This window comes from Carcharodon carcharias, chromosome 2 (assembly GCF_017639515.1).
Source record: "Carcharodon carcharias isolate sCarCar2 chromosome 2, sCarCar2.pri, whole genome shotgun sequence".
In the NCBI taxonomy this organism is placed as follows: domain Eukaryota; kingdom Metazoa; phylum Chordata; class Chondrichthyes; order Lamniformes; family Lamnidae; genus Carcharodon; species Carcharodon carcharias.
In genome coordinates, this window is record NC_054468.1 from 8,562,314 (window position 1) to 8,587,619 (window position 25,306).

The 25,306-nt window shown below is 44.1% G+C and overlaps 1 protein-coding gene and 1 long non-coding RNA gene across 3 annotated transcripts in view; one reads left to right on the plus strand and one right to left on the minus strand.

Annotated features, from left to right (window-relative positions):
- Nucleotides 1-470: 470 nt before the first annotated feature.
- LOC121293641 (eukaryotic translation initiation factor 5A-1-like) lies at nucleotides 471-19,867 on the minus strand. 2 transcript variants are annotated; one of them, XM_041216816.1, is made up of 5 exons: nucleotides 19,807-19,867; nucleotides 14,510-14,698; nucleotides 10,964-11,068; nucleotides 7,408-7,539; nucleotides 471-3,357 (listed from the first exon to the last, which is right to left on the minus strand). In XM_041216816.1, the coding sequence occupies exons 2-5, from the start codon at nucleotides 14,672-14,674 to the stop codon at nucleotides 3,292-3,294; spliced, it is 468 nt and encodes a 155-aa protein (XP_041072750.1). In that variant the 5' UTR covers nucleotides 14,675-14,698; nucleotides 19,807-19,867; the 3' UTR covers nucleotides 471-3,291. The 2 variants fall into 2 exon arrangements, with proteins under 2 accessions (XP_041072750.1, XP_041072743.1); XM_041216809.1 differs by lacking the exon at nucleotides 19,807-19,867 and adding an exon at nucleotides 19,634-19,794.
- Nucleotides 19,868-23,239: 3,372 nt separating this feature from the next.
- The window catches only part of LOC121289182, a 35,930-nt gene continuing 33,863 nt past the window's right edge, over nucleotides 23,240-25,306 (plus strand). The window contains exon 1 of the long non-coding RNA XR_005945500.1: nucleotides 23,240-23,457. This is a non-coding gene — a long non-coding RNA (uncharacterized LOC121289182). The remainder of the gene's footprint in view (nucleotides 23,458-25,306) is intronic.

The following is a 25,306-nucleotide window of genomic DNA, read 5'->3' on the forward strand; positions in this document are numbered from 1 at the left end:
GGGATGTGGCACTGCTAACCTTGTCAATCCAATGTTCTAAACTAGGGATTGGAATCAGTTTTTGTTGCTGCATTAACCTTTCCATAATCTATGCAGAATCTGGTTGAGCCGTCAGGTTCAGGCACTAACATTACTGGAACACTCCAACTGCTTTGGCTAGGCTCAGTTAGGTGATTTTCCTAACATACATTGAATTTCTGCTGTCACTTGAGATTGTTTCTCTGGACTGAAAACAAAAAGGACGTTGCTTTAAAGGTGAATATTCTCCTACATCCACATCATGCATGTGTAAAGTTGTACAGCCTGGTTTGTCCCTACAGATTCCTTTAATTTCTGTCCTACCTCTTAAGAATGAAAACATGGTGTTCTATGTTGAAATTCTACATAGCATGGCTAGTGGCTGGGTATTCACTCAGACAGCTGTTACAGAAATGAATTGGAGAAATAAAAACAATTTACTAGTCAAGAGAGCAGATTATCTGAACATGTTTTATTCGAAGTTTACAGGTTTTGTGCAAAACTCATATTTGCATTAGCATCATTCCTTTATAAATGGCATCAGAGGCGTTCAGTTTAAACAGCTTTTAATACAGTTTTCACTCTTTGAGCCCTTAGTAGTTGCTAAAAAAAAAAAATCCTTGAAATATTAGTAGCCTGACCTACCTGCTGCTCAAATTACACAGGCAAGGATACCAATACCCAGTTCAAAGGAAACTTCAATACAACATCAAATCGCTATGAACCTTGAAGTAATACACTTTTACTGGAAAGGAAATGCTCTCTATTTGTAGTTGTGTTTCCTGGTTATGTTGATGTATTTGTATTGTGGATGTGAATTTGATTTGTAGTGAAATGAGCTTTAATTGCAGTAGGTTTATCATATACATATATAGCTACAGACAATTCCAAAAACTGTCTGGTGGAGCACATCAAACTAGCTTAAAATAACTTGGATAACTGCATTTGAGTCAACTATTTGAATTATACACGCAGATTTAAGTCTTTTGAAATCAAATGAAGATCTTTTGTGTATCTATTTCCAGCTCAATGCACCAATGAAGTTGAGAATGACTCCATTCAATCATGCTTACTGAAGCACTATCTACTATATTTACAAAACCTTCAAACAGCAGGGATCCATGAGGATACCAACAAATCTTGCACACTATAGGAGAGGGACCTCTGTTGGAGACCAAATTAAATATTTCTGTTAGCACCTCTCTCCACCAAGCACAGCAGACAAGCTGGAATTATTTCCTTTAAAGCAAAGGTTAAGGGAGATTTAATAGAGGTGTTCAAAATTAATGAGTAGTTGGGATACAGTAAGTGAAGAGAAACTTTCCAGGAGTGTTGGACCAGAGGACATAGATTTAAGATAATTAGAAAATAGAGGGCTGGGGGAGTGGCGGGGAAATATTTATACCCAGCAAGTTGTTGGGTGGAATACACAGCCTTGACAGGGTGTTAGAAGCAGATTCAATAGTAACTTTCAAAAAAGAATTTGTTAAAATGCTCGAAAAGGAAACATTTGCAGGACTCTGGGTAAAGGGCAAGGGAGTTGGATTAACTGGTAGGTCTAGCAGAGTCAGCACAGGTGGCCTGCTTCTATACTGTACTATTCTATGTTCAGATGGAGATGTGTGGCATTTCCATTTCCCTACACCAGCCCCTGAATAATACTCCTACTTGCTATAGGCAGCTTGATGCTGCAAGCCTACACATTGAGAATGGAATAGAGTTGCTTTCCGCACCCTCCCTACCAGCCTCAACTTGCTCCACAAGAAGGAACTTTCACGCCCATAAACGTGAGCTGAATGTGAAACTAGGTCCCTGGGGGAAAAGGGCCAAATAACCTAGTTAATATTTGTGAAAGCAACTGTCCTCGAATTTCGAGCAGGCCGCCATAATGGAATGGAACTATGGCCCAACTAACTGCAGCCAAGTAAACCATTTCTACATCAATAGGAAGTGAAACTTAAAAAGTAGCACAAACCCTGGACCACAGCTTTAATTCTGAAGATAATGCAAATCATTGACCATGTTATTTTATGCACATGGACACACACCAACCCACTGAGTAACTTATGTTACAATATTTCAAGTGGAACACCCAGCAACCAAGTGCTCAGACACAAAATACATACTTTCAGGAGACTCATGAAGCAATATTTGTTCAATTGCATTCAGGTAGCACAAACAAAAGTAGCCAACAAGCCACAGGCAGCCAATAAAGATGGAACCCAGTGGCACCTCCACATCACAAGAGAGAGGGGAAGAGTACACTTTGAGAAAACAAGGTTCTGGTGAACATCTGTGTAATCCATTCTGCACCGAGTTAAAATATACACCAAGCAAATCAGCAAAACAATAGTGGATTTCAGGTAAGAAAATTCAACTCTCATCAATTTTTCCTTTGAAGCCACAGGAGACAGTGGTGGTCTGACCCACTTTGGTTTGGAAGGGAGTGTGTTGGTGAGTATTACAGCTACAGGCAAGTAATGAAAAGATTTCCACTTTCAGCACCCCACCCCCCCCCTCTATAAGTGTTTAATAAAATCACTGCAGCACTGGCAACAATTCATCTCATGCCTGACAAATCCAACTCCAAATGCACCTCAAAGACAAGTTCCAAGAAATGCTTCACTCATTTTAATCCCATTGCATGATAAATACAATAAAAGTAAGAAGCAACTGAATATTATCATCAGTCTGGTGACAAAGGCCTCGAGTGAAATTGCGCAGCATAACACGCCCAGTCTCTAGATTCCAGTCAGTGTTCTTCTACAATGCAACAATTGGAAAACCTGTTCCATCTGCCCAGGACAATCACTGACATTGCATTAGCAGAGTTTTACAATGCAAGAAGCCAACAAAAAGTTTCTTTAAAAAGTTGGCAGGAGTGTAACAGAGGTAATACCGATACTTTGGGTGCCCTGTGCCTCACTAAGCAATGAGGATGGGCATCAAACTGATCACTGGGCAGACAGCTTTTGGAATTCACTCTATAGGCCGGTTCTATTAACAAAAGAGGACCGATGGTGGCAAGCATTACATCACCATACTTTTTTTTGGGAGCACCAACACCCATGATTTAGTACAAGACCAATCAGCCCACAGCAACGACTGGCTAGCTGATTAGGCAGTAAGGTCAGGTCCGGTCTGGTGCCATTTGGAAAAAAAATTCTAAGAAAATGAGGTCATGGTGTGAAGGCCATTACTTTGGTGATAATTAACCTAATTATGATCCAAGGTTTTGGCCTGAGCAGTCAGGTCTGGTCTCTTGATCCCTGTTTATTGTTTGGTCATTGACTTGATGCCAATGGCTGCCTCTTCGTTCATTGCGTACAGAACTGTGATCTAGGAAGATGGGGAAAATATAACATCAGCAAAACTAGTCATAGACATGGATCAGGTTTCATAGAACATTAGCAATAGGAGGAGTAGACCATTCCATTATTTATTGATCTTCACTCTCATTGCACGATATGCATGCTCAAATTCATTCGGAAGACCAGGAGGCATCACCCAGTCTCCTTCAGCTGCAAAGTTCATTTCTTAATTCTGGCACTTGATAACAATCACAAAGATCAACAATGAAGTTTGAGAACACAATCTCAAATTCCCAAGATTAAACACAACTCTCAGAATAAACGGTCTCATTCAGGAGCCAAGTTATTCATTGTCAATGTATCTGGGGTCTTGCTTTAGGAATGCACCATAACAAACAGGGAGCATCCATGTACATAGGATATGAACAGAAGGCAACGGGGGAATAAAAAGTATCTTGGTGACAAAACTCCAGTTCCAGGCTCGGCTGTGACCAAAGAAATCAAATGTAACTCAGATTAAGAAAAGGAGCAGGATCTCCCTCCAACTCGTCCCCATTTAACATTGTTTATGCTTTAGGGCCTGCTTATTCAATTTGCGTCGCCATTTTTGGTTTTACATCATCAGCACTCTGACCCCGCCCCCTGCATGCTGCACTGTGGGCCAGCTGCCGGAACCGACACTGCCATCACCAGAAGCCCAGGCTGCAGGGGGACAGTGAGGCCCAAGATCCGGGAGCAGGAGCGCAGGGCAGGGATGGGAAGCTGCTGACCACCGACTGGGTGGTGAACTGAGAGTAACCTGGGGCGGTGGGGGGGAAATCCATTATTAAGGAGGTGATAGCAGGATACTTAGAAAATCATAATTTGATCAGCAGAGTCCTTTAGGGGAGGAAATCTGGCCTACATGTAGGCCCACGGCAATGTGACTGACTCTTAACTGCCCTCCAAACAACGGGATGGGCAATAAATGCTGGCCTCCCAGCAACTCCCTCATTCCAAGAACATATGAAAAGTGAAGTCGATATGGGTTTGTGAAAGGGAATTGTGTTTAACTAATTTATTAGAGTTTTTTTGAAGAAGTAACAAGCAATGTAGACAGAAGGGAATCTGTAGATGTAGTGTACTTGGATTTCCAGAAGTCATCTGATAAGGCTCCACATTGAAGATTACTACACAGGATAAGATTACATGGTGTAGGGGGTAACTTATGAGCATGGATAAGAGATTGGTTAGCTAACAGGATGAGAGTGTAGGGATAAACAGGTCTTCTTCAGGTTGGCAAGCTGTAACTAGTGGAGTGCCACAGGGATCAGTGCTGGGGCCTCAATTATTTACAAGCTACATCAATGACTTGGATGAAGGGGCCGAACGTATGGTAGCTAAATTCGCGATGACACCAAGGTAGGTAGGAAAGTAAGTAGTCAAGAGAAGGTAGGGAGTTTGTAAAGGGGTATAGACAGGTTATGTGAGCAGGCACAAATTTGGCAAATAGAGTATAATGTGGGAAAATGTGAACTTGTCCACTTTGACAGGAAGAATAGAAATGCAGCATATTATTTAAATGGAGAGAGATTTCAGAACTCGGTGGTATAGAGGAGTCTGGGTGTCCTGGTACAAAAATCACAAAAAGTTAGTATGCAGATACAGCAAGTGATTAGAAAGGCTAATGGAATGTTGGCCTTTATTGCAAGGGGAATGGAATATAAAAGTAGGGGAGTTTTACTGCAGCTGTACAGAGCCTTGGTGAGACCACATCTGGAATACTGTGTAGTGTTTTGGCCACCTTATTTGAAAAATATATAATTGCAAATAGTTCAGAGAAGGTTCACTCGACTCGTCTCTGGGAACTTATGAAGAAAGGTTGAACAGATTGGGCCTGTACCCTCTGGAGTTTAGAAGAATGAGGTGATCTTATTGAAACATAAGATCCTGAGGGGACTTGATAGGGTAGATACCAGGAGGATGTTTCCACTTGTGGGAGATACGAGAACCAGAGGACACAGTTTAAGCATAAGTGCTCTTAAGACTTTTAAGACGGAGATGAGGAGAATTTCTTTCTCTGAAACGGTCATTAGAGTGTGGAATTCTTTTCCCCAGAAAGCAGTGGAGGCAGGGTTATTGAATTTATTAAAGGCAAAGATAGTCAGCTTTTCCATAGACAAGGGTTACGGGGAGGGCAGACAGAAAAATGGAGTTGAGACCACAACCAGATCAGCCATGATCTTATTGAATGGCGGAAGTGGCTCACAGAATCACACAGTGAAGAGGCCCTTCGGCCCATCGAGTCTGCACTGACAAGTGAGAAACACCTGACCTACCTTCCTAATCCCATTTACCAGCACTTGGCCCATAGCCTTGAATGTTATGATGTGCCAAGTGCTCATCCAGGTACTTTTTAAAGGATGTGAGGCAATGCGCCTCCACCACCCTCCCAGGCAGTGCACTCCAGAACGTCACCACCCTCTGGGTAAAAAAGTTTTTCCTCACATCCCCCCTAAACCTCTTGCCCCTCACCTTGAACTTATGCCCCCTTGTGACTGACCCTTCAAATAAGGGGAACAGCTGCTCCCTATCCACTCTGTCCACGCCCCTCATAATCTTGTACACCTCGACCAGGTCGCCCCTCAGTCTTCTCTGCATCAACGAAAACAACCCAAGTCTATCCAGTCTCTTCATAAATGTTTCATCCCAGGCAACATCCTGGTGAATCTCCTCTGCACCCCCTCCAGTGCAATCACATCCTTCCTATAATGTGGCGACCAGAACTGCACCCAATACTCCAGCTGTGGCCTCACCAAGGTTCTATACAACTCCAACATGACCTCCCTACTTTTGTAATCTATGTCTCGAATGATAAAGGCAAGTGTCCCATATGCCTTTTTCACCACCCTACTAACATGCCTCTCCGCCTTCAGAGATCTATGGACACACACACACTAAGGTCCCTTTGTTCCTCAGAACTTCCTAGTGTCATGCTGTTCATTGAATACTTCCTTGTCAAATTACTCCTTCCAAATGTATCACCTCACACTTTTCAGGGTTAAATTCCATCTGCCACTTATCTGCCCATTTGACCATCCCGTCTATATCTTCCTGTAGCCCAAGAAACTCAACCTCACTGTTAACCACCCGGCCAATCTTTGTGTCATCCTCATACTTACTAATCCTACCCCCCACATAGTCACTTATGTTGCTTATAAGGCTTAAAAGGCTAAATGGTCCACTCCCACTCTGAAGTCATTTGAGGGGCAGCAGCCCCCCCACCCCCCGGCTCCATCTGTGCCCAGCCCCTGCAGACTGTCAGGAAGGAGTCCAGGCTCCAGGCGAGCGAGGGAAAGGAGTGAGCAAGAAAGGAGAGAGAGAGAGGGTGTGAAAGAGAGAGACAGAGACCAAGTGGGAAGATAGATAGCTGAGCAGCTCACGTTTGGGTTATTCCACATGAGCAAAAGCAGCTGTAGCACGGTCCTGATCACATTACTTTGCCTCATGTGATTATGGCCAATGGACTGCTTGCTGGGACTTTAGTCTATGATGGATGTCATATGAGAAGAGCCCGAACAAATTGTTTTGTGACAGTTTGGTTCACACCTAATAAAATATGGCATCTACGCAACAGTGGCTTAATGCAAGGAATTCCACCTCTGTATATTCTATGGTTCATCAGCGCCTCTCCTCTCACTAATTTTTCACCTCTCTAAAAGTACCAACTCCTTTCTGATCATCAGCCCACAGGCCAGCACATCATTAAGTGGCCATTTTTTAAGATGCAAATTTGGACACTAAGCATTAATGACGAGCTCTGCTATTCAGCAAACCCAATCCTCAGAAGGGACTGATAGTAGCAAATTAGGAGTAGGAATCCTGGATTATTTTCCTCTCCACATATCTAAATAGCTTCTAGAAGTTGGATTTAAACTAGAATGTGTAGAAAGCTGGGTGACTTGGTGACTTCCCATTCAGCATTCACTATTGTTTTGATAAATACCATTCATGAATTTGTGAAAGGCCCGAGACAGTGTTGATTTACCGTCCCTGTTCAATAATGATCGTGCATAAATACACATCCAGTTCTTCTTACCAATAGGTCTTCGCCAGCATCATATCTCTGTAATATTTCCTTTCCCAGATCACCTTCTGCTAGCTTCAGATCCTCACGTATCTCACCATTATCTGTCATCAGAGAGAGGTAGCCATCTGTAATTCCAATCAACTAGAGAAGAGAAAAATCAGTTCAATGCAAAGCTCCTATAAAAATCTACGAACATCTGCTGCAGAGTTTTTGACTGATTATCGATAATTGTACAGTACAGACTTATTTAATTCTGCCCTTACACAAAAGCATTGCTGGGACACAGGGGCCACCCCTAAAGCAATGGGTGTTCACATTATGAATCTCAATAAAAAATGTTTGTAGGCTGGTTTGCTGCTGCTGAGTGGGGCTGGGAGGGTTGCTGGAGACTTCTTACTATCACAGCCATCATTAAACCGCTGTCAAAAACGTAATTATAACCCTCTTAAAATCTGTAACATACTCTACTTGCGCTACTGCCCTGGTCAAGTTAACTGCATGTTCTCAGTATCTGAAGATCTACCGTAATTAGAAGTTTACAGCGGTCTCTCCCTCTAGGCTCTTCTGCAATTCATTTCACTCCCCCTTTGTAATCTGGAACTGTTTCTACCATCTGTGGAAAAACATTTCATTCGCTAACAGTCACACGGAAGAATTTTGCCTAACCTCTCCTCACTGAGGATTTCATATCAAAAACTATCCAAAGGTGTGCAGGAACAGAGGGATCTAGTGTATATGGGCATAAGTCATAAAAGCAGGCAGGACAGACGGAGAGAGCAGTTAATAAAGCATACGGTATCCTAGGTTTTATTAACAGGGACACAGGGGAGAAGAGCAAGAAGGTTGTGCTGAACTTGTATAAGGCACTAGTTGGACCTCAGCTGGAGTATTGCGTCCAATTCTGGGCGCCACACTTTAGAAGGATGTAAATGCATTGGAGAGTGCAGAAAAATGATTCCAGTGATGAGAAACTTCAGTTATGAAGATAGATTGGAGAAGTTGGGACTGTTCTCCTTGGAGAGAAGGCTAAAAGGAGATTTGATAGAGATGTTCAAAATCATGAGGGGGCTGGACAGAGTAGATAGGGAAAAACCTTTTCCGCTCATAAAAGGATTGAGAACAGGAGGGCACAGATTTAAAGTGATTTGCAGAAGAAAAAAATGCGATGTGAGAAAAACCTTTCACAAAGTGAGTGGTTCGGGTCTGGAATGCACTACCTGGAAGTGTGCTGGAGTTAGGTTTAATTGAGGCATTCAAGAGGGCATTAGATGGTTATTTAAATAGAAACAATGTGCAAGGGTACGGGGAAAAGGCAGGAGAATGGCACTGAGTCATAATGCTCATTCAGAGAGCCAGTGCAGACATGATGGGCTGAATGGCTCCTTCTGCACCGTAACAATTCTTTGGAGAGGTGGGACCATTAGGGGAGAAAAACCTGGAAAACTCTCAATTGTTTAGTACATCTCAAGTCTCTCAGCCTTCTCTTTCCCAACATAAATAATCTCAGAATTTCACATCTATTATTGCATTTGACACTGCCATCACAATCTTTACATGCCATTGGAGAGAGACAGAGCTGCACAGCTCTATCACCAGATGGAGCTTCATAAGCTCTGAATCTCCACAACTATGCGCACACTAATACACCAATGAAAAATTGCTTTGTTCCAACTATCTGAGGTCAACTACAGGGGACGTGCTAGGTAGTTTCTCATACCCTGTATCACCTGCTAAATATACACTGTATCTGGCATCCTTCCAACAACAGGGGGCCTAAAATCTCTCATCATGGTCTAATCAATGCCATACACACATTGTTTTTGTATTCTGTCCCCACACTTACAAAAACCTATTGGCCTTTATTATCTAAATTTACCAACGCTTTTAATGAATTATATATTTTCACCCAAGGTCCCTGCTGCTCCAATCCTTCAGTATCTTTCAGTATGCTCCCATTACTTAATTTTCCTCCCAAACTGAAGTGACTCATAAAAGCCCATATTAAACCACATACACCAACTGTCTGCTCATTCCACAGTCCTTACAGTCAACCCCTCCCTGAAGAGTATACCAAACCCTCTACTTTTGTTTCACTGGAAAGTTACACTGTCATTGAGCTAATTCTTGCCCAAACTTCCATCTCCATTCATTACCCTATAGTCCAGGTAAACAAAAAACATCCACACATGCACTGCCGATGCAACTCGTTGAGAAGAGTACTTAAACAACTTCTGTTCTTTTCAACTAAGGGGGCCTAGTTCAATTGTGGTGCCCCTGCTGCTGTCCAGGATGAGGTGACCAAGCTGCAAACTGAATTTTGAATACAAGAACATGCAGACCATGGAGCCATCTAAGCAGTGCCAAAATCCAAACATCATAACTCACTCACTACTTCCCTCAAAATAAATCCAGCCTTCCTCAGCATTTGAGTTCTGTGATAGATAAAATGCTTCTCTGTATTTTCACAATTTATCAACAATTTAAAGACAGTTACTTTTCTGCAATTGTCAATTTTGCAGCAACTTCATCTGTCACCATGATACCCATGTTATGAGAACCAGATTTTTTTTTAATAAGTAAAGTTTGCATCACTGTTAGGCCAGCTTTCAACTGGCCAGGCCAAACCAGCAGCTAAGAATTACAAGGGCAAGAAATAGTCAAAAGTCACCCCAAACTGGATATACATCGGACCAGAGTACGCAATTGCAGTCTCACACAAAACCAGGAAAATACAGCAGTCTAAGCGCACCCCTGTGCAGTAACACCAGCTATTGTACACAGCAACACAAGTTCATACCACAATGCAGCATCTCCTTCCCAATGGTTGACTTAGTTCACCCCTACACATGAAAAATCACATGAAAACTGTTTATAATCTAATTACCAAATTGCAAACAATTCAATTCCCAACTTTTTTCCTATTTTAATGTAACAAATATAACAGAAAACGTACAGCAGGGAACGCTGCCATTTAGCCCACTGAATGTGAGCTGGATGAAAAAAAAGTTATCCCGCTTAATCCTACTTTCCAGCCCTTGGTTCATAGCCCTGTATGTTACAGTAACTCAAGTATCTAACCAGGTATCTTTGTTTTAAATTCAGAGGGTCTGCCTCTACCACCATTCTAGCCAGTGAGTTCCAGGCTCCACCAGCATCTGGGTGAAAATATTCTCAAATCCCCTCTAATCCTTCTGACTTTTCCTTCAAATCTATGTCCCTGGTTACTGACCTAGCTGCTAAGGGAAATAGGTCCTTCTTATCCATGCCATTTAGACTCATCAATTAAATCTCTCTTCAGCCTCCTCTGTTGCAAAGAAAACAAGCTTGGCCAATCCAAACATTCCTCATAGCTAAAATTCCTGGTAATATCCTAACAAATCTCTGTACCCTCACTACTGTGATCACATCTTTCTTGTAATGTGGAATGTAATTCATCTTCTCCTGTAGATAATAGCACAACAGCAAGAACAATTAAACATGGTTCAGTACAACCAGGCAGCATCCTATGGGCTGCTCTCCTTGGAAGACATTGCAACTAACCTTTCAATTAATCACAGCAGCTCACCTGATAATCGTTTCTCTTGACATTGGGGACATCAACATTGTGGGTAGAGGGGCAGATATCTTCATATTTCTTTGAGGTGAATATATCAAGACCAACCATGTGAACCTGGGAAGAAATACAACGGGAAATATACCATGTTAACATTCAATGCTGTACCAAATGTTACAAGGCAGATTTAACTTGCTAGGACCAACAAGCTATATGTGACTCTAGCCCCACACTGGTAACTCTTGGTTGTCTATTTTATTTATTTCCATACAATTCACACACAATGCAAACAATCATGATCACTGAAGTTATGACAATTGTGAGATTTAAATATACCAGTGTTCGTATGGGGGTGAGGTTGCAACATTCGCTTGAAGGTTGACTATTGAAGCAGCCTAGCAAGTTACTCCACTATTTCAAACCATCAAGGTGACAAATAAACTTCTCACAGCTACTGGGGTATATCAATAAGTACAGCCCTGCCTGCAAGACCCAGATTCAGAAAATGAAAAATACATCAAGAAAACAAACTGACCATAAAACACACTTCAAATGAAGCCTGACCATTCAAATCTAAACCTAATATCTTTAAGCTCCATTTTGCAACTCAGTAGTGGGGCGGGGTGGGTGGAATGGTATTGTCACTGGACTAATAATCCAGAGACCGAGGGTAATGCTCTGGAGACCACGGAAGATGGTGAAATTTGAATTCAGTAAAAATCTGTAATTAAAAGTCTGATGATGGCTATGAAACTATTGTCGATTGTTGTAAAAACCCATCTGGTTCACTAATGTCCTGGTCTGGCCTATATGTGACTCCAGACCCACAGCAATGTGGTTGACTCTTAAATGGCCTCTCAACAAGGGCAATTAGGGATGGACAATAAATGCTGGCCTAGCCAGTAACGCCCACATCTCATGAATGAATAAAAATTAAAGTGACCCCTCAGGAGTTGTTCACTTTAAATTTGTCCTCGTCAATCATGAGAACACCACAAATATTTTGATACCTCTTATCAAAATGCAGTGATTACCCTTCAAGCCATTTAAAACATTCTTTTCAAATCTAAGTGATCTTTGTTGAGAGAGAAGTACATAGAAACACACAACAGAAATTAGGAGTAGGCCATTTGGCCCTTCGAGCCTGCTCTGGCATTCATCATGATCATGGCTGATCATCCAACTCAATAGCCTGTGCCCACTTTCTCCCCATATCCTTTGATCCCTTTCGCCCCAAGAGCTATATCTAACTCCTTCTTGAAAACATACAATGTTTTGCCCTCTACTACTTTCTGTGGTAGCAAATTCCACAGGCTCACCACTCTCTGGGTGAAGAAATTTCTCCTCATCTCAGTCCTAAATGGTCTACCCCATATCCTCAGACTGTGACCCCTGATTCTGGGCTCCCCCACCATCAAGAACATCCTTCCTGTTCCCCTCTCATTTTTCTGAACTCCAGTGAATATAATCCTAACTGACTCAATCTCTCCTCATATATCGGTCCCGCCATCCCAGGAATCAGTCTGGTAAACTCCCTGTATAGCAAGAACATCCTTCCTCAGATAAGGAGACCAAAACTGCACACAATATTCCAGGTGTTGTCTCACCAAGGCCATGTATAATTACAGCAAGACATCCCTGCTCCTGTACTCGAATCCTCTCCCTATGAAGGCCAACATACCATTTGCCTTCTTTACCGCCTGCTGCACCTGCACGCTTACCTTCAGCGACTGGTGTACGAGGACACCCAGGTCTCATTGCACATTCCCCTCTCAATCTATAGCCATTCAGATAATAATCTGCCTTCCTGTTTTTGCTACCAAAGTGGATAACTTCACATTTATTCACATTATACTGCATCTGCCATGCATTTGCCCACTCACTCAGCTTGTCCAAATCACACTGAAGCATCTCCGCATCCTCCTCACTGCTCACCCTCCCACCCAGCTTTGTGTCATCTGCAAACTTGGAGATATTATTTAGTTATCTCATCCAAATCATTAATATATATTGTGAATAGCTGGGGTCCCAGCACCGATCCCTGCGGAACCCCACTATTCACTGCCTGCTATTCAGAAAAAGACCCGTTTATTCTTTCTGCCAACCAATTTTCTATCCGTCTCAATACACTACCCTCAATCCCATGCGCTTTAATTTTACACGCCAATCTCTTATGTGGGATTTTGTCAAAAGTCTTCTGAAAGTCCAAATAAACTACATCCACTGGCTCCCCCTCATCAACTCTACTAGTTACATCCTCCAAAAATTCCAGTAGATTTGTCAAGCATGATTTCCCTTTCGTACATCCATGCTGACTCTGTCTGATTCTGCCACTGTTTTCCAAGTGCTCAGCTATTAAATCTTTTATGATGGACTCTGGAATTTTCCGCACTACCGACGTCAGGCTAACTGATGTATTATTCCGTTTTCTCTCTACCTCCCTTTTTAAATAGTGGGGTTACATTAGCTACCCTCCAATCTGTAGGAACTGTTCCAGAGTCCATAAGGTCTCAGAAGATGACCACCAATGCATCTACTATTTCAAGAGCAGCTTCTTCCTGGGATGTAGATTATCAGGCCCTGGGGATTAATCGGCCTTCAATCCCATCAATTTCCCCAACACCATTTCCCTACTAACACTGATTTCTTTCAGTTCCTCCTTCTCACTAAACCCTGTGTTGAGGACTCGAAACGTTAACTGTACTCTTCTCCACCGATGCTGCCAGACCTGCTGAGTTTTTCCAGGTATTTTTGTTTTTATCCCTGAGTTCCCCAACATTTCTGGTTTGTTGTGTCCTCCTTTGTGAAGACAGAACCAAAGTGTGTATTTAGTTGGTCAGCCATTTCTTTGTTCCCCATTATAAATTCCCCTGTTTCTGACTGTAAGGACGCAACATTTGTCTTCATCAATTTTTTTCTCTTCACATTCCTATAGAAACTTTTAGTCAGTTTTTATGTTCCCAGCAAGTTTACTTTCGTACTCTATTTTCCCCATCTTAATCAATCTTTTGGTCCTCCTTTGCTTAACTCTAAACTGCTCCCAATCCTCAGGTCTGTTTTTTTTATAGCCAATTTGTATGCCTCTTCCTTGGATCTAATACTATCTCTAATTTCCCTTGTAAGTCATGGTTTGGCCACCTTTCCTGTTTTACTTTTGCGCCAGTACTTGAAAAATACAACAGAAATCCCATTCTGATGGGTCAACATGCCCAACTAGTAAGTCAATGCAGAGCAGATTCGAATCCTGAGCTCGACAACTGGCCTCAAGTCTCCAGGTTAGAAAGGAAATACAAAGACCCTGTACTTCAAATACAGGCGTCTGAAAGATTAGCAGGCAAAGCAGTGGTGTTCCTCTGATTAAAGAGCTCGCCAAGACACTCAGTTAGCTCCACGCTAAAAGGCCATTTGAAAGACAAGAAACTAGACCATAGCAAAGTGCGCACATTCCCAGAAAAGGAGGGGAGGCAAGGTGGAGAGGGGGAAAATCAACAAAACGATCAATACCTTCAAATTCTGCTAACTAGTACAGTATTAAGGGCATTAACGATGACTACACACCTTGGCATGCCCATGCTTGCCAGTCTTAGATGTTGACATTTCAACAATCTTGCAGGGGCGCCCTTTCAGAACCACAAATCCATTCTTGCGTAAAGAGGAACACTGCGTTGGAAAGGTAGCAGAGGCCCCAGCATCTCCGGTGGTGAAATCTAGGTTGTCATCCATGGTCCTTGTGTTTTAGTGGAGACACTGAAAAGAGGAAAGTTTTTCATCAGACAACAATGGTAAAACAAAAATCCAAACAAAGTCACACTCCATGTAGCTCTTAACTAAACCTATGAACTCTTATCCAGAAAAGAAAATCTAGACGAGTTAATGATAATTCAAAGCTCTGTGGCTGTTATTGGATAAAACAAGTTTCCATCAATTTAAAAACAAGATTGTTAGAAACACTGCCTGATTTTCTCATCCATTACCCTAGAGTATCAAGGCTGACTGGCAATGCCCCTACCAGGCCCATTGTGGCTTAATATCACACCCAATGACGCATTCACTCATTGTGCTCCCAACTTGCTGAGATCTATATCTATCAACTGTACCAAAAAAATACAAAACATTATTAAAGAAGGTGGAATTATGCAGGCAGTGAAATTTATAGCATCATATAGCAAAGATGGAGGCCATTAGGACGATTGACCCTGTGCTGGCTTTTGGAAAGAGCTATCCCATACATGCCAAACCCACTCTTTCTTCACAGCCATATAAAATCCTGTTCAAGTACTTATCTAATTCTCTGTTGGAAGTCATTGTTGAATCAGCTCCTGCAACTCTTTTAGATACAGTGTTCCAGATCACAGCTTGCAACATCTTCCAACGTGCCCACCCCCCAACATGGCTCTAACGCAACCTCCAGCTCGCAACCCTCCTGTCATTTTTCCCTATCTGTTAAGACCATAAAATGTACAAGTAGAAGTGGGCCATTTGGCCCATCAAGTCTGCTCCGCCAATTAATGAGATCATGGCTGGTCTGGTCTGATAATCTTCAGCTCCACTTTCCTGCCTTTTCCCCGTAACCCTTGATTCACTTTCTGATTAAAAATCTTATCTCAGCCTTGAATATACCTAACGATCCAGCCTCTGCGGTAAAGAATTCCACAGATTCACTACCCTCTTACAGAAGAAATTCCTCATCTGTCTTAAATGGGTGACCCCTTACTCTGAGATTATGCCCTCTGGTCCTAGACTCTCCCTCAAGGGAAACAATCTCTCCGCATCTACCATGTCAAGTCCCCTAAAAATCTTACATGTTTCAATAAGGTCGCCTCTTATGCTTCTAAACTCCAATAAGTACAGGCCCAACCTACTCAACCTCTCCTCATAAGAAAATCCCTCCATACCCGGGATCAACTTCGTGAACCTTCTCTGGGCTGCCTCCAATGCCAGTATACCTTTCCTTAGTTAAGGGGATCAAAACAGTTCACAGTATTCTAGGTGTGGTCTAACTAGTGCCTTGCATAGTTTTAGCAAGGCTTCCTGGAGTATATTTTTATACTCCATTCCATTTGCCCTCCCTGTTACCTGCTGAACTTGTATGCTAGCTTTTCGTGATTCATGCATGAGGACCCCTGAATCCCTCTGAGCTGCAGATTTCTCCATTTAAATAATATTCAGCTTCTCTATTCTTCCTGCTAAAGTGCATAACTTCACATTTTCCCACATTGTATTCCATCTGCCAAGTTTTTGCTCACTCACTTAACCTGTCTATATCCCTCTGTAGATTGTGTCATCCTTACCACTTCCTTCCCATCTATTTTTGTGTCATTCGCAAACTTTGTGATAGTACATTCACTCCCCTCATCCAAGTCATTAATATATCACAATATATATTTATCAAAACCACTCAAATGCAAGTTAAAGGAAGTGCCTTCAGGAGACAATGAGCTTCATAGAAAAGGGCATGTTCTAAAAAAAAAACATTAATGAAAAGGCGGCAAGAAACCCTCACCTCAAGGTACTGCCCACCCCAAACAGATTACAGAACTCCAGGATTCATTACCAGAACCATTTTAGCAATGACATTTTTATATTTTAACATTCAACATCGATGGCTCAGATGATGTGGGGCTGGAAATGAATCTCAATTTAATATACTTACTTTCATTGATGTATTTTAAGAAATTAGAATGGAGGTATCCCAGGAGGCCCTAGCCCCATGTATCCCCAGTGGTCACGGCTAATCAGGACCGGACAAACACACAGAATGGATATGGCCCATTCACCAAGGCAGCACCCACTTCTCCCAGACACGCAGACACAATGGTCACAGCACATTTACACCCACATCCCACACAACAGACACAGTTTATTTACCCCTCGCTCCATACTGGACAGAGCATATTTACCCAACAATGAACACCATTACCCCTTCCCCCAATGGGAAGTTTATTTACCCCCATAGACAGTTTATTTAACCCCCCCCCCCCCATTGGACAATTTATTTATCCCCTCCATGGACAGTTTATTTTACCCACCCCCCTCCCATGGACAGTTTATTTTACCCCCCCCTCCCATGGACAGTTTATTTTACCCCCCTTGCCCCCCACATGGACAGTTTATTTTACCCCCCCTGCCCCCCACATAGTCAGTTTATTTTAACCCCCCCGCCCCCCACATGGACAGTTTATTTTACCCCCCCCTCCCATGGACAGTTCATTTTACCCCCACTGCCCTCCCAACGAGTTTATTTTACCCCCCTTGCCCCCCACATGGACAGTTTATTTTACCCCCCTTGCCCCCCACATGGACAGTTTATTTTACCCCCGTTGCCCCCCCATTGTCAGTTTATTTTAACCCCCCCGCCCCCCCCAATGTCAGTTTATTTTAACCCCCCCTGCCACCGCCCCCCCCATGGTCAGTTTATTTTAACCCCCCCTGCCACCGCGCCCCCATAGTCAGTTTATTTTAACCCCCCCCCCCGCCACCGCCCCCCCCACAGTCAGTTTATTTTAACCCCCCCGCCCCCCCATAGTCAGTTTATTTTAACCCCCCCGCCACCGCCCCCCCCATAGTCAGTTTATTTTAACCCCCCCGCCACCGCTCCCCCCATAGTCAGTTTATTTTAACCCCCCTGCCCCCCCATAGTCAGTTTATTTTAACCCCCCCGCCACCGCCCCCCATAGTCAGTTTATTTTAACCCCCCCGCCCCCCCATAGTCAGTTTATTTTAACCCCCCCGCCCCCCATAGTCAGTTTATTTTAACCCCCCCGCCCCCCATAGTCAGTTTATTTTAAACCCCCCCCGCCCCCCCATAGTCAGTTTATTTTAACCCCCCCACCCCCCCATAGTCAGTTTATTTTAACCCCCCCGCCCCCCATAGTCAGTTTATTTTAAACCCCCCGCCCCCCATAGTCAGTTTATTTTAAACCCCCCCCGCCCCCCCATAGTCAGTTTATTTTAACCCCCCCGCCCCCCATAGTCAGTTTATTTTAAACCCCCCCGCCCCCCCATAGTCAGTTTATTTTAAACCCCCCCGCCCCCCCATAGTCAGTTTATTTTAATCCCCCCCGCCCCCCCATAGTCAGTTTATTTTAATCCCCCCGCCCCCCCATAGTCAGTTTATTTTAAACCCCCCCCGCCCCCCCATAGTCAGTTTATTTTAAACCCCCCCGCCCCCCATAGTCAGTTTATTTTAACCCCCCCCACAGTCAGTTTATTTTAAACCCCCCCCGCCCCCCATAGTCAGTTTATTTTAAACCCCCCCCCGCCCCCCCATAGTCAGTTTATTTTAAACCCCCCCGCCCCCCCATAGTCAGTTTATTTTAACCCGCCCCCACAGTCAGTTTATTTTAAACCCCCCCCGCCCCCCATAGTCAGTTTATTTTAAACCCCCCCCGCCCCCCCATAGTCAGTTTATTTTAAACCCCCCCCGCCCCCCATAGTCAGTTTATTTTAAACCCCCCCCGCCCCCCCATAGTCAGTTTATTTTAACCCCCCCGCCCCCCATAGTCAGTTTATTTTAAACCCCCCCCGCCCCCCCATAGTCAGTTTATTTTAAACCCCCCCGCCCCCCCCATAGTCAGTTTATTTTAATCCCCCCCGCCCCCCCATAGTCAGTTTATTTTAATCCCCCCGCCCCCCCATAGTCAGTTTATTTTAAACCCCCCCCCGCCCCCCCATAGTCAGTTTATTTTAAACCCCCCCGCCCCCCATAGTCAGTTTATTTTAACCCCCCCCACAGTCAGTTTATTTTAAACCCCCCCCCGCCCCCCATAGTCAGTTTATTTTAAACCCCCCCCGCCCCCCCATAGTCAGTTTATTTTAAACCCCCCCGCCCCCCCATAGTCAGTTTATTTTAACCCGCCCCCACAGTCAGTTTATTTTAAACCCCCCCCGCCCCCCATAGTCAGTTTATTTTAAACCCCCCCCCGCCCCCCCATAGTCAGTTTATTTTAAACCCCCCCCGCCCCCCATAGTCAGTTTATTTTAAACCCCCCCCCGCCCCCCCATAGTCAGTTTATTTTAACCCCCCCCCATAGTCAGTTTATTTTAACCCCCCACCCCCCATAGTCAGTTTATTTTAACCCCCCACCCCCCATAGTCAGTTTATTTTAACCCCCCCACCCCCCATAGTCAGTTTATTTTAAACCCCCCCGCCCCCCCATAGTCAGTTTATTTTAACCCCCCACCCCCCATAGTCAGTTTATTTTAACCCCCCACCCCCCATAGTCAGTTTATTTTAACCCCCCCACCCCCCATAGTCAGTTTATTTTAAACCCCCCCCGCCCCCCCATAGTCAGTTTATTTTAACCCCCCCACCCCCCATAGTCAGTTTATTTTAACCCCCCACCCCCCATAGTCAGTTTATTTTAACCCCCCACCCCCCATAGTCAGTTTATTTTAACCCCCCCACCCCCCCATTGCTGCACTGAGATTCAGAAAGGTCAGCGCTGACCTCTGACCCGGAAGAACACACGGCGGCGGCCATTAGCTCCCATCGGGCCTGCGGCCTCCAGCTGAGTGGCTCCGGTGAGCGGGAGGGGGAAATAGGGAGAAAATTGGGGAGTGCAGACCGAGCCGGCTGTGCTGGCCCGGGAGGGCCCCCGCCACCAGCCGCTCACACCTTAATCCCCACCTCCCCCCAACCCCCCAACCCCCCCCCAACCTAAACAAAGGCCGGGGTTTTACCTCAGGCCCCGCTCTCTGGTTAAACCCGCCCCCCTCTTCCCACTTTACACGGGGTGAGGGGAGGGAAGCCTCTCCTCCCCCGCTCTCGGTGAGAGGGGAAAGCCGGGCCTCTCTCCTCCCCGCTCCACGGGGAATGTTAGCTTCAAACCGCGGCGCGCGCGCTGCCGCCTCACCCTCCAACCGTCCGGGCAGAAGGTGCCGCTACGCATGCGCGCCTCTCAATACTGCGCCAGCGAGGGGAGGGGGGGGTGGGGGGGTCCCGCTAATCAGCAATAACCCACACCCCTGACAGCACGCAGACTGACGCTACTTGTCACCCGTGACGTCATCACGTTGGAAAATTCCCCCTCTGACGTTGAACAATGGTCAACAACAACAACTTAAATTTTAGGATCAAGCCAGATGGATAGACATAGAGAGGAAAGATGCTGCAATCAAACTTATAGACAAGGCAGACCCTGAGATCGAACCAGATGGATAGACATTGACATGGAAAGGTATTGGGATAAAATCAGATGGATTGATGTAGATAGGGAAAGATATTGGGATAAAGGCAGATGGATTGACGTAGACAGGGAAAGGTATTGGGATAAAACCAGATGGACTGACTTTGATGAAGCTCAATGCAAACTGGAGGAACAGCACCTCATCTTCCGGCTAGGCACTTTACAGCCTTCCGGACTGAATATTGAGTTCAACAACTTCAGATCATGAAATCTGTCCTCCATCCGCACCCCCTTTCCGATCCCCCCTTTTTTTTCCAACAATTTATACAGATTTTTCTTTTCCCACCTATTTCCATTGTTTTTAAATGTATTTCCATCCATTGTTTTATCTCTACCTTTTAGTCTATTTCAATCCCTCCCCTTCACCCCCACTAGGGCTATCTGTACCTTGCTTGTCCTGCTTTCTACCCTTAATTAGCACATTCCTTAGATAATATCACCACCTTCAACACCTCTCTGTCCTTTGTCTATGACATCTTTTGGCTATCTCCACCTATCACTGGCCTTCTATCCAGCTGTACCCCACCCCCCTTAAACCAGCTTATATTTCACCTCTTTTCTCTTTTTACTTAGTTCTGTTCAAGAGTCATACGGACTCGAAACGTTAACTGTGTTCCTCTCCACAGATGCTGCCAGACCTGCTGAGTTTTTCCAGGTATTTTTATTTTTTGTTTTGGATTGACATAGACAGGGGAAGATATTGGAATAAATGCAGATGGATCGACATTAACAGGGGCAGACACTGGGTGATGGGGTCTGCATGTCACCACCTGTAAGAGTGGTGGAGACGGATACCCTCATCACTTGGACATGTGCTTGAGGTGCCGTAACCTACAGAGCGAAGGACCAAGAACTGGAAAGTGGGATCAGGTTGGATAGCTTGTTATCTTCCAGCCCATACACAATGTGCCAAATGGCCTCCTGTGATGTAAATCTTTCCATTCTACGGTTGACAAATTATCCAATAAAGCTTTTAAGAAACACAGGATCCTGGGATTTTTAAATATATATATATATATATATATATAGGTTGCAAAAGCAAGGAAGTATTGTAAATCTTTATAAGTCACTGGTTAGGCCTGAACTAGAGTAGTGTCTCCAATTCCGGGCACCACACTTGCAGAAGGATGTAAAGGCTGTGGAGAGGGCACAGTCAAGAATTACTGAAATGGATGATGGACTTCAATTATGTGGAGGGACTGTTGAAGCTAGAATTGGTCTCCTTAGAGCAGAGAAGATTAAGAGGAGATTTGATAGATGTTTCCAAAATCATGAAGGATTTTGATAGATCAAATAAGGAGAAACTGTTTCCAGTGGCAGAGGGTCAGTAACCGGAGGATGTAGATTTAAGTTGATTGACAAAATAACCAGAATGTTCTCCATCAGGGCAGTATAATACTGTATGGTGAAATATACACACATATTCATTGATTGTGACAGGCTTTGGGATAACCTGGGGATATGAAAGGCACTAAATAAGTGTGAGGTTGGGATCATCCGGTCCTGCCGAAAGTCGAACTTTTGGCTGGGCCGCCACGTCTCCCAATGGGTCCCATCATGGCAGGGCCGCAAAGTCCCGGCCTAAGCCTTGATTTTTCTGTCAGCTGTGGTCAGTGGGAAAGTTGTGGGTTCAGCCACAGTTCAGAGGCTTCAGCAACTAAATCCAGGCTGACACCTGAGTGCAAGCAGTATCGAGGGAATGCTGCACTCTCAGAGGTGCTGTTTTTCAGATAAGACATTAAACTAAAACCACCTCTGCCCTCTCAGGTGGATGAGAAAGGTTCCATGGCACTAATTCAAAGAGGAGCAGCGGAGTTCATCATGGCATAACAGTTCCTATAGCACCTTTTGAAAACAGAAGCAAGTTATCTGGTAATACTTGTGGGAGATTGCTGTGTGCAAATTGGCTAGCACATTTCCTAGGTAACAATAACTACACTTAACAAGTACTTAATTAGTTGTAAAGGGGATTTGGGATGCTGTAAGGTCATGAAAGTTGCCAATTCAATGCAAATTCTTGCTTTTCTCTTTGGAATAACCATTAATTATATTGCCCTAACCGAACAACTCAGAAGAAGCCATGCTCAAATAGTGTGCAGCTCTGAGTAGACAACCACTGGCAGTGTGTCCTGTTACTGATACACAAAGGAGACATCGAGGCTGTGGAGGCAGTTCAGGGAAGAGTTGCAAGACTCGCTGAAGAAATATGGACTCTCAAGCTCTTTGGTGACAATGAGGTGATCGCATATGGGATGTGAGTGTCACTGGCGAGGCCAGCATTTATTGCCCATTTGTAGTTGTCCTGAGAAAGTGGCAGTAGATCTTCTTGAACCTCTCTTGCTAGGAGACTTTAGAGGGGCACTCAAGTGTCAGCCATGTTTATGTGGAACTGGACAAATCCCTAGGATATTATTGCTGGAAATCCTCACTGTAGTGTCCTCGGCCCAACCATCTTCAGCTGCTTTACCAATGACCTTCCCTCCATAAGGTCAGAATGGTGGACGTTTGCTGAATATTGTAAAGTACCATGTTCAATACTATTTGCATATCCTAGATACTGAAACAGCCTGTGCCTGCATGCACTAAGACCTGGATAACATTCAGGCTTAGGCTGACGAGCAACATTGGCACCACACAAGTGCTAGGCAATGACAGTCTTGATAAGTGTCAGGAACGATGTATAACTTTAAGATTAATTTATATTTATATTTGCGGATTGAAAAAGGTGGAATATGGTTTAGATTCATTTATTTTTTTTGTGAGTTTGGTGTCGGGAAGTCTGTTTGGCCTCTTAGCAAAAAGGTCAGGTTTTCTGGATTTGTTTGTATACACACATTTTTAATGAGGTTTTACGAGCCTTGAAGTGAAAAGATGGGTTACAAAGGGGTTAGTAATTTAGTGATATTGAGAAAAAACACAAAGTAGAAAAAAACTGCTGTTGCCTAGTGACAGGGGTCCACTGACACACACAGACACAAGGAAAGACAGAAAGGAAGTTCAGAGTGTGTATATCAGAGAGTGAAGACAGGAGTTCTAAGGTCTCTGATAAGAAATCCTGCAAGGCTTCTGGGGAACTGAGATTAGGAGACTTGGGTGTTTGTTCTGCAGTTGAAGTCATAGTGAGTTTTAAGTGCGGTTTTGGTTGTCTCGGAGAGATACCAGCTGGGAAAAAAGCATCTAGTTAATACTCAGAAATCCACCAGAAGAAAACCGCTTGCAATTGGGCCAGCCCAAGCAAGAAGCCTTGGTGTTAAGATTGTGGTAAAGCTTCACTGGGTTTTGTGTCCGTAAAGCTATTGCTGGGATAAAAGGAATAGGGTGAGTTTGAATCGTTTTCTTGTGTTTGTATTGAGATCTTTCCAACGTTTTTGTCTGGTATAATATAGTTCATTTTTCCTTGTTTAATAAGTGTTTTATTGTTTATGTTAAAAGTTAATCAGTAAGCTCCTGTGAATTTGTTCAGTAACTTTCCTCCACGCTTTCTAAAAAAAAAATAAAGTTAAGATCTATCAGCCAGGTTTCACCCCGGAATCTGACTTGTCCAGTATTAACTTCAGCTGGGATCATAACAATAAGAGAGAATCTAGCAATCTCCCCTTGACATTCAATAGCACTATCACTCAATCGCTCACCATCAACGTGCTGGGATTACCATTGACCAGAAGCTGAACTGGACCAACGATATGAATAGTGTGGCCACAAAAACAGGGCAGAAGTTGGGAATTCCTCGGTGAGTAACTCACCTCCCAATTGCCCAAAGCCTTTCCACCGCCCCCAGGAACAAACTTTAAAAAAACCTGGCAACATTGAGCGAGAGAGGATTATGGGCCAAGGCACCTGGAGAACTGAGAGCCACCCATACTCTTCTCTGAGTAGTTCCAATTAGTCCAGCCAGTCAGGAACTCAATAATGAGTTATGCAGATGGATAATGAACACAGGACAAACCTAAATTCAAATGAACGTACTCAAATATTGTTCCAACTGCTTATAGAATTATAAAATGATTATGCCACAGAAGGAGGCCATTTAGCCTGTCATGCCCATGCCAGCTCTGTGCATGAGAACACCAGCTAGTCCCACTCGCCCCACTTTTCCCCCGTAGCCTGCAAATCTTTTCTCTTCAGTTAACTATCCAATTCCCTTTTGAAATCTACTATTAAACCTCACCACACACTCAGGCAATGGATTCTGGATCCTAACAACTCACTTCATTTTTTTTTTATTCATTCATGGGATGTGGGCTTCTCTGGCTAGGCCAGCATTTATTGCCCATCTCTAGTTGCCCTTGAGAAGGTGATGGTGAGCTGCCTTCTTGAACTGCTGCAGTCCATGTGGTGTAGGTACACCCACAGTGCTGTTAGGGAGAGAGTTCCAGGATTTTGACCCAGTGACAATGAAGGAACGGCGATATATTTCCAAGTCAGGATGGTGAGTGGCTTGGAGGGGAACTTCTAGGTGGTGGTGTTCCCATCTATTTGCTGCCCTTGTCCTTCTAGATTGTAGTGGTGGTGAGTTTGGAGGTGCTGTCTAAGGAGCCATGGTGAATTCTTGCAGTGCAGGTCACCGCTAGATTTGTTGACAATCACCTTAAATCAGTGCCCTCTGATTCTCGACTATCCACCAATGGGAACCATTTCTCCCTTACTACCCTGTCCAGAACCCCTCATGATTTTGAACATCTATCAAATCTCCTCTTAATCTCTTTTATAAGGAAAAGAGTCCCAGCTTCACCAAGCCATCCACATAACTAAGCCTCTCATCTCTGGAAACGTCATGAATAATTTCTGCACCCTCTCTAACACCTTCACATCCTTCCTAAAATGTGGTGCCCAAGGTTGAGCACAATGGGCGGAATCATCCCAGAATTGCACTAAGTGCGGTAGCAAAAATGGAAAGTGTTGTTTTACCTGCCAGCCACAGTGGCGGGTTTTCGTGCTATATCATCCCATTCTGGGAGAGTCCTGCCTCACTAATAATGCAACCACAGGAAACACACCAGATCGCTGGTGCGGCGCCCTCTGACTCGCACGCCGCTCTGTCACCTCAGGCCTTCAGTAATCCAGGCGCCATACTTAAAGAGCGCCCCTGCACAGAGCTAGCACTCCCTCAGGGATCAGAAGCTGCTGAAAAGTCATGGCTGCCAAAGGGAGAAAACATGCTGGCCCC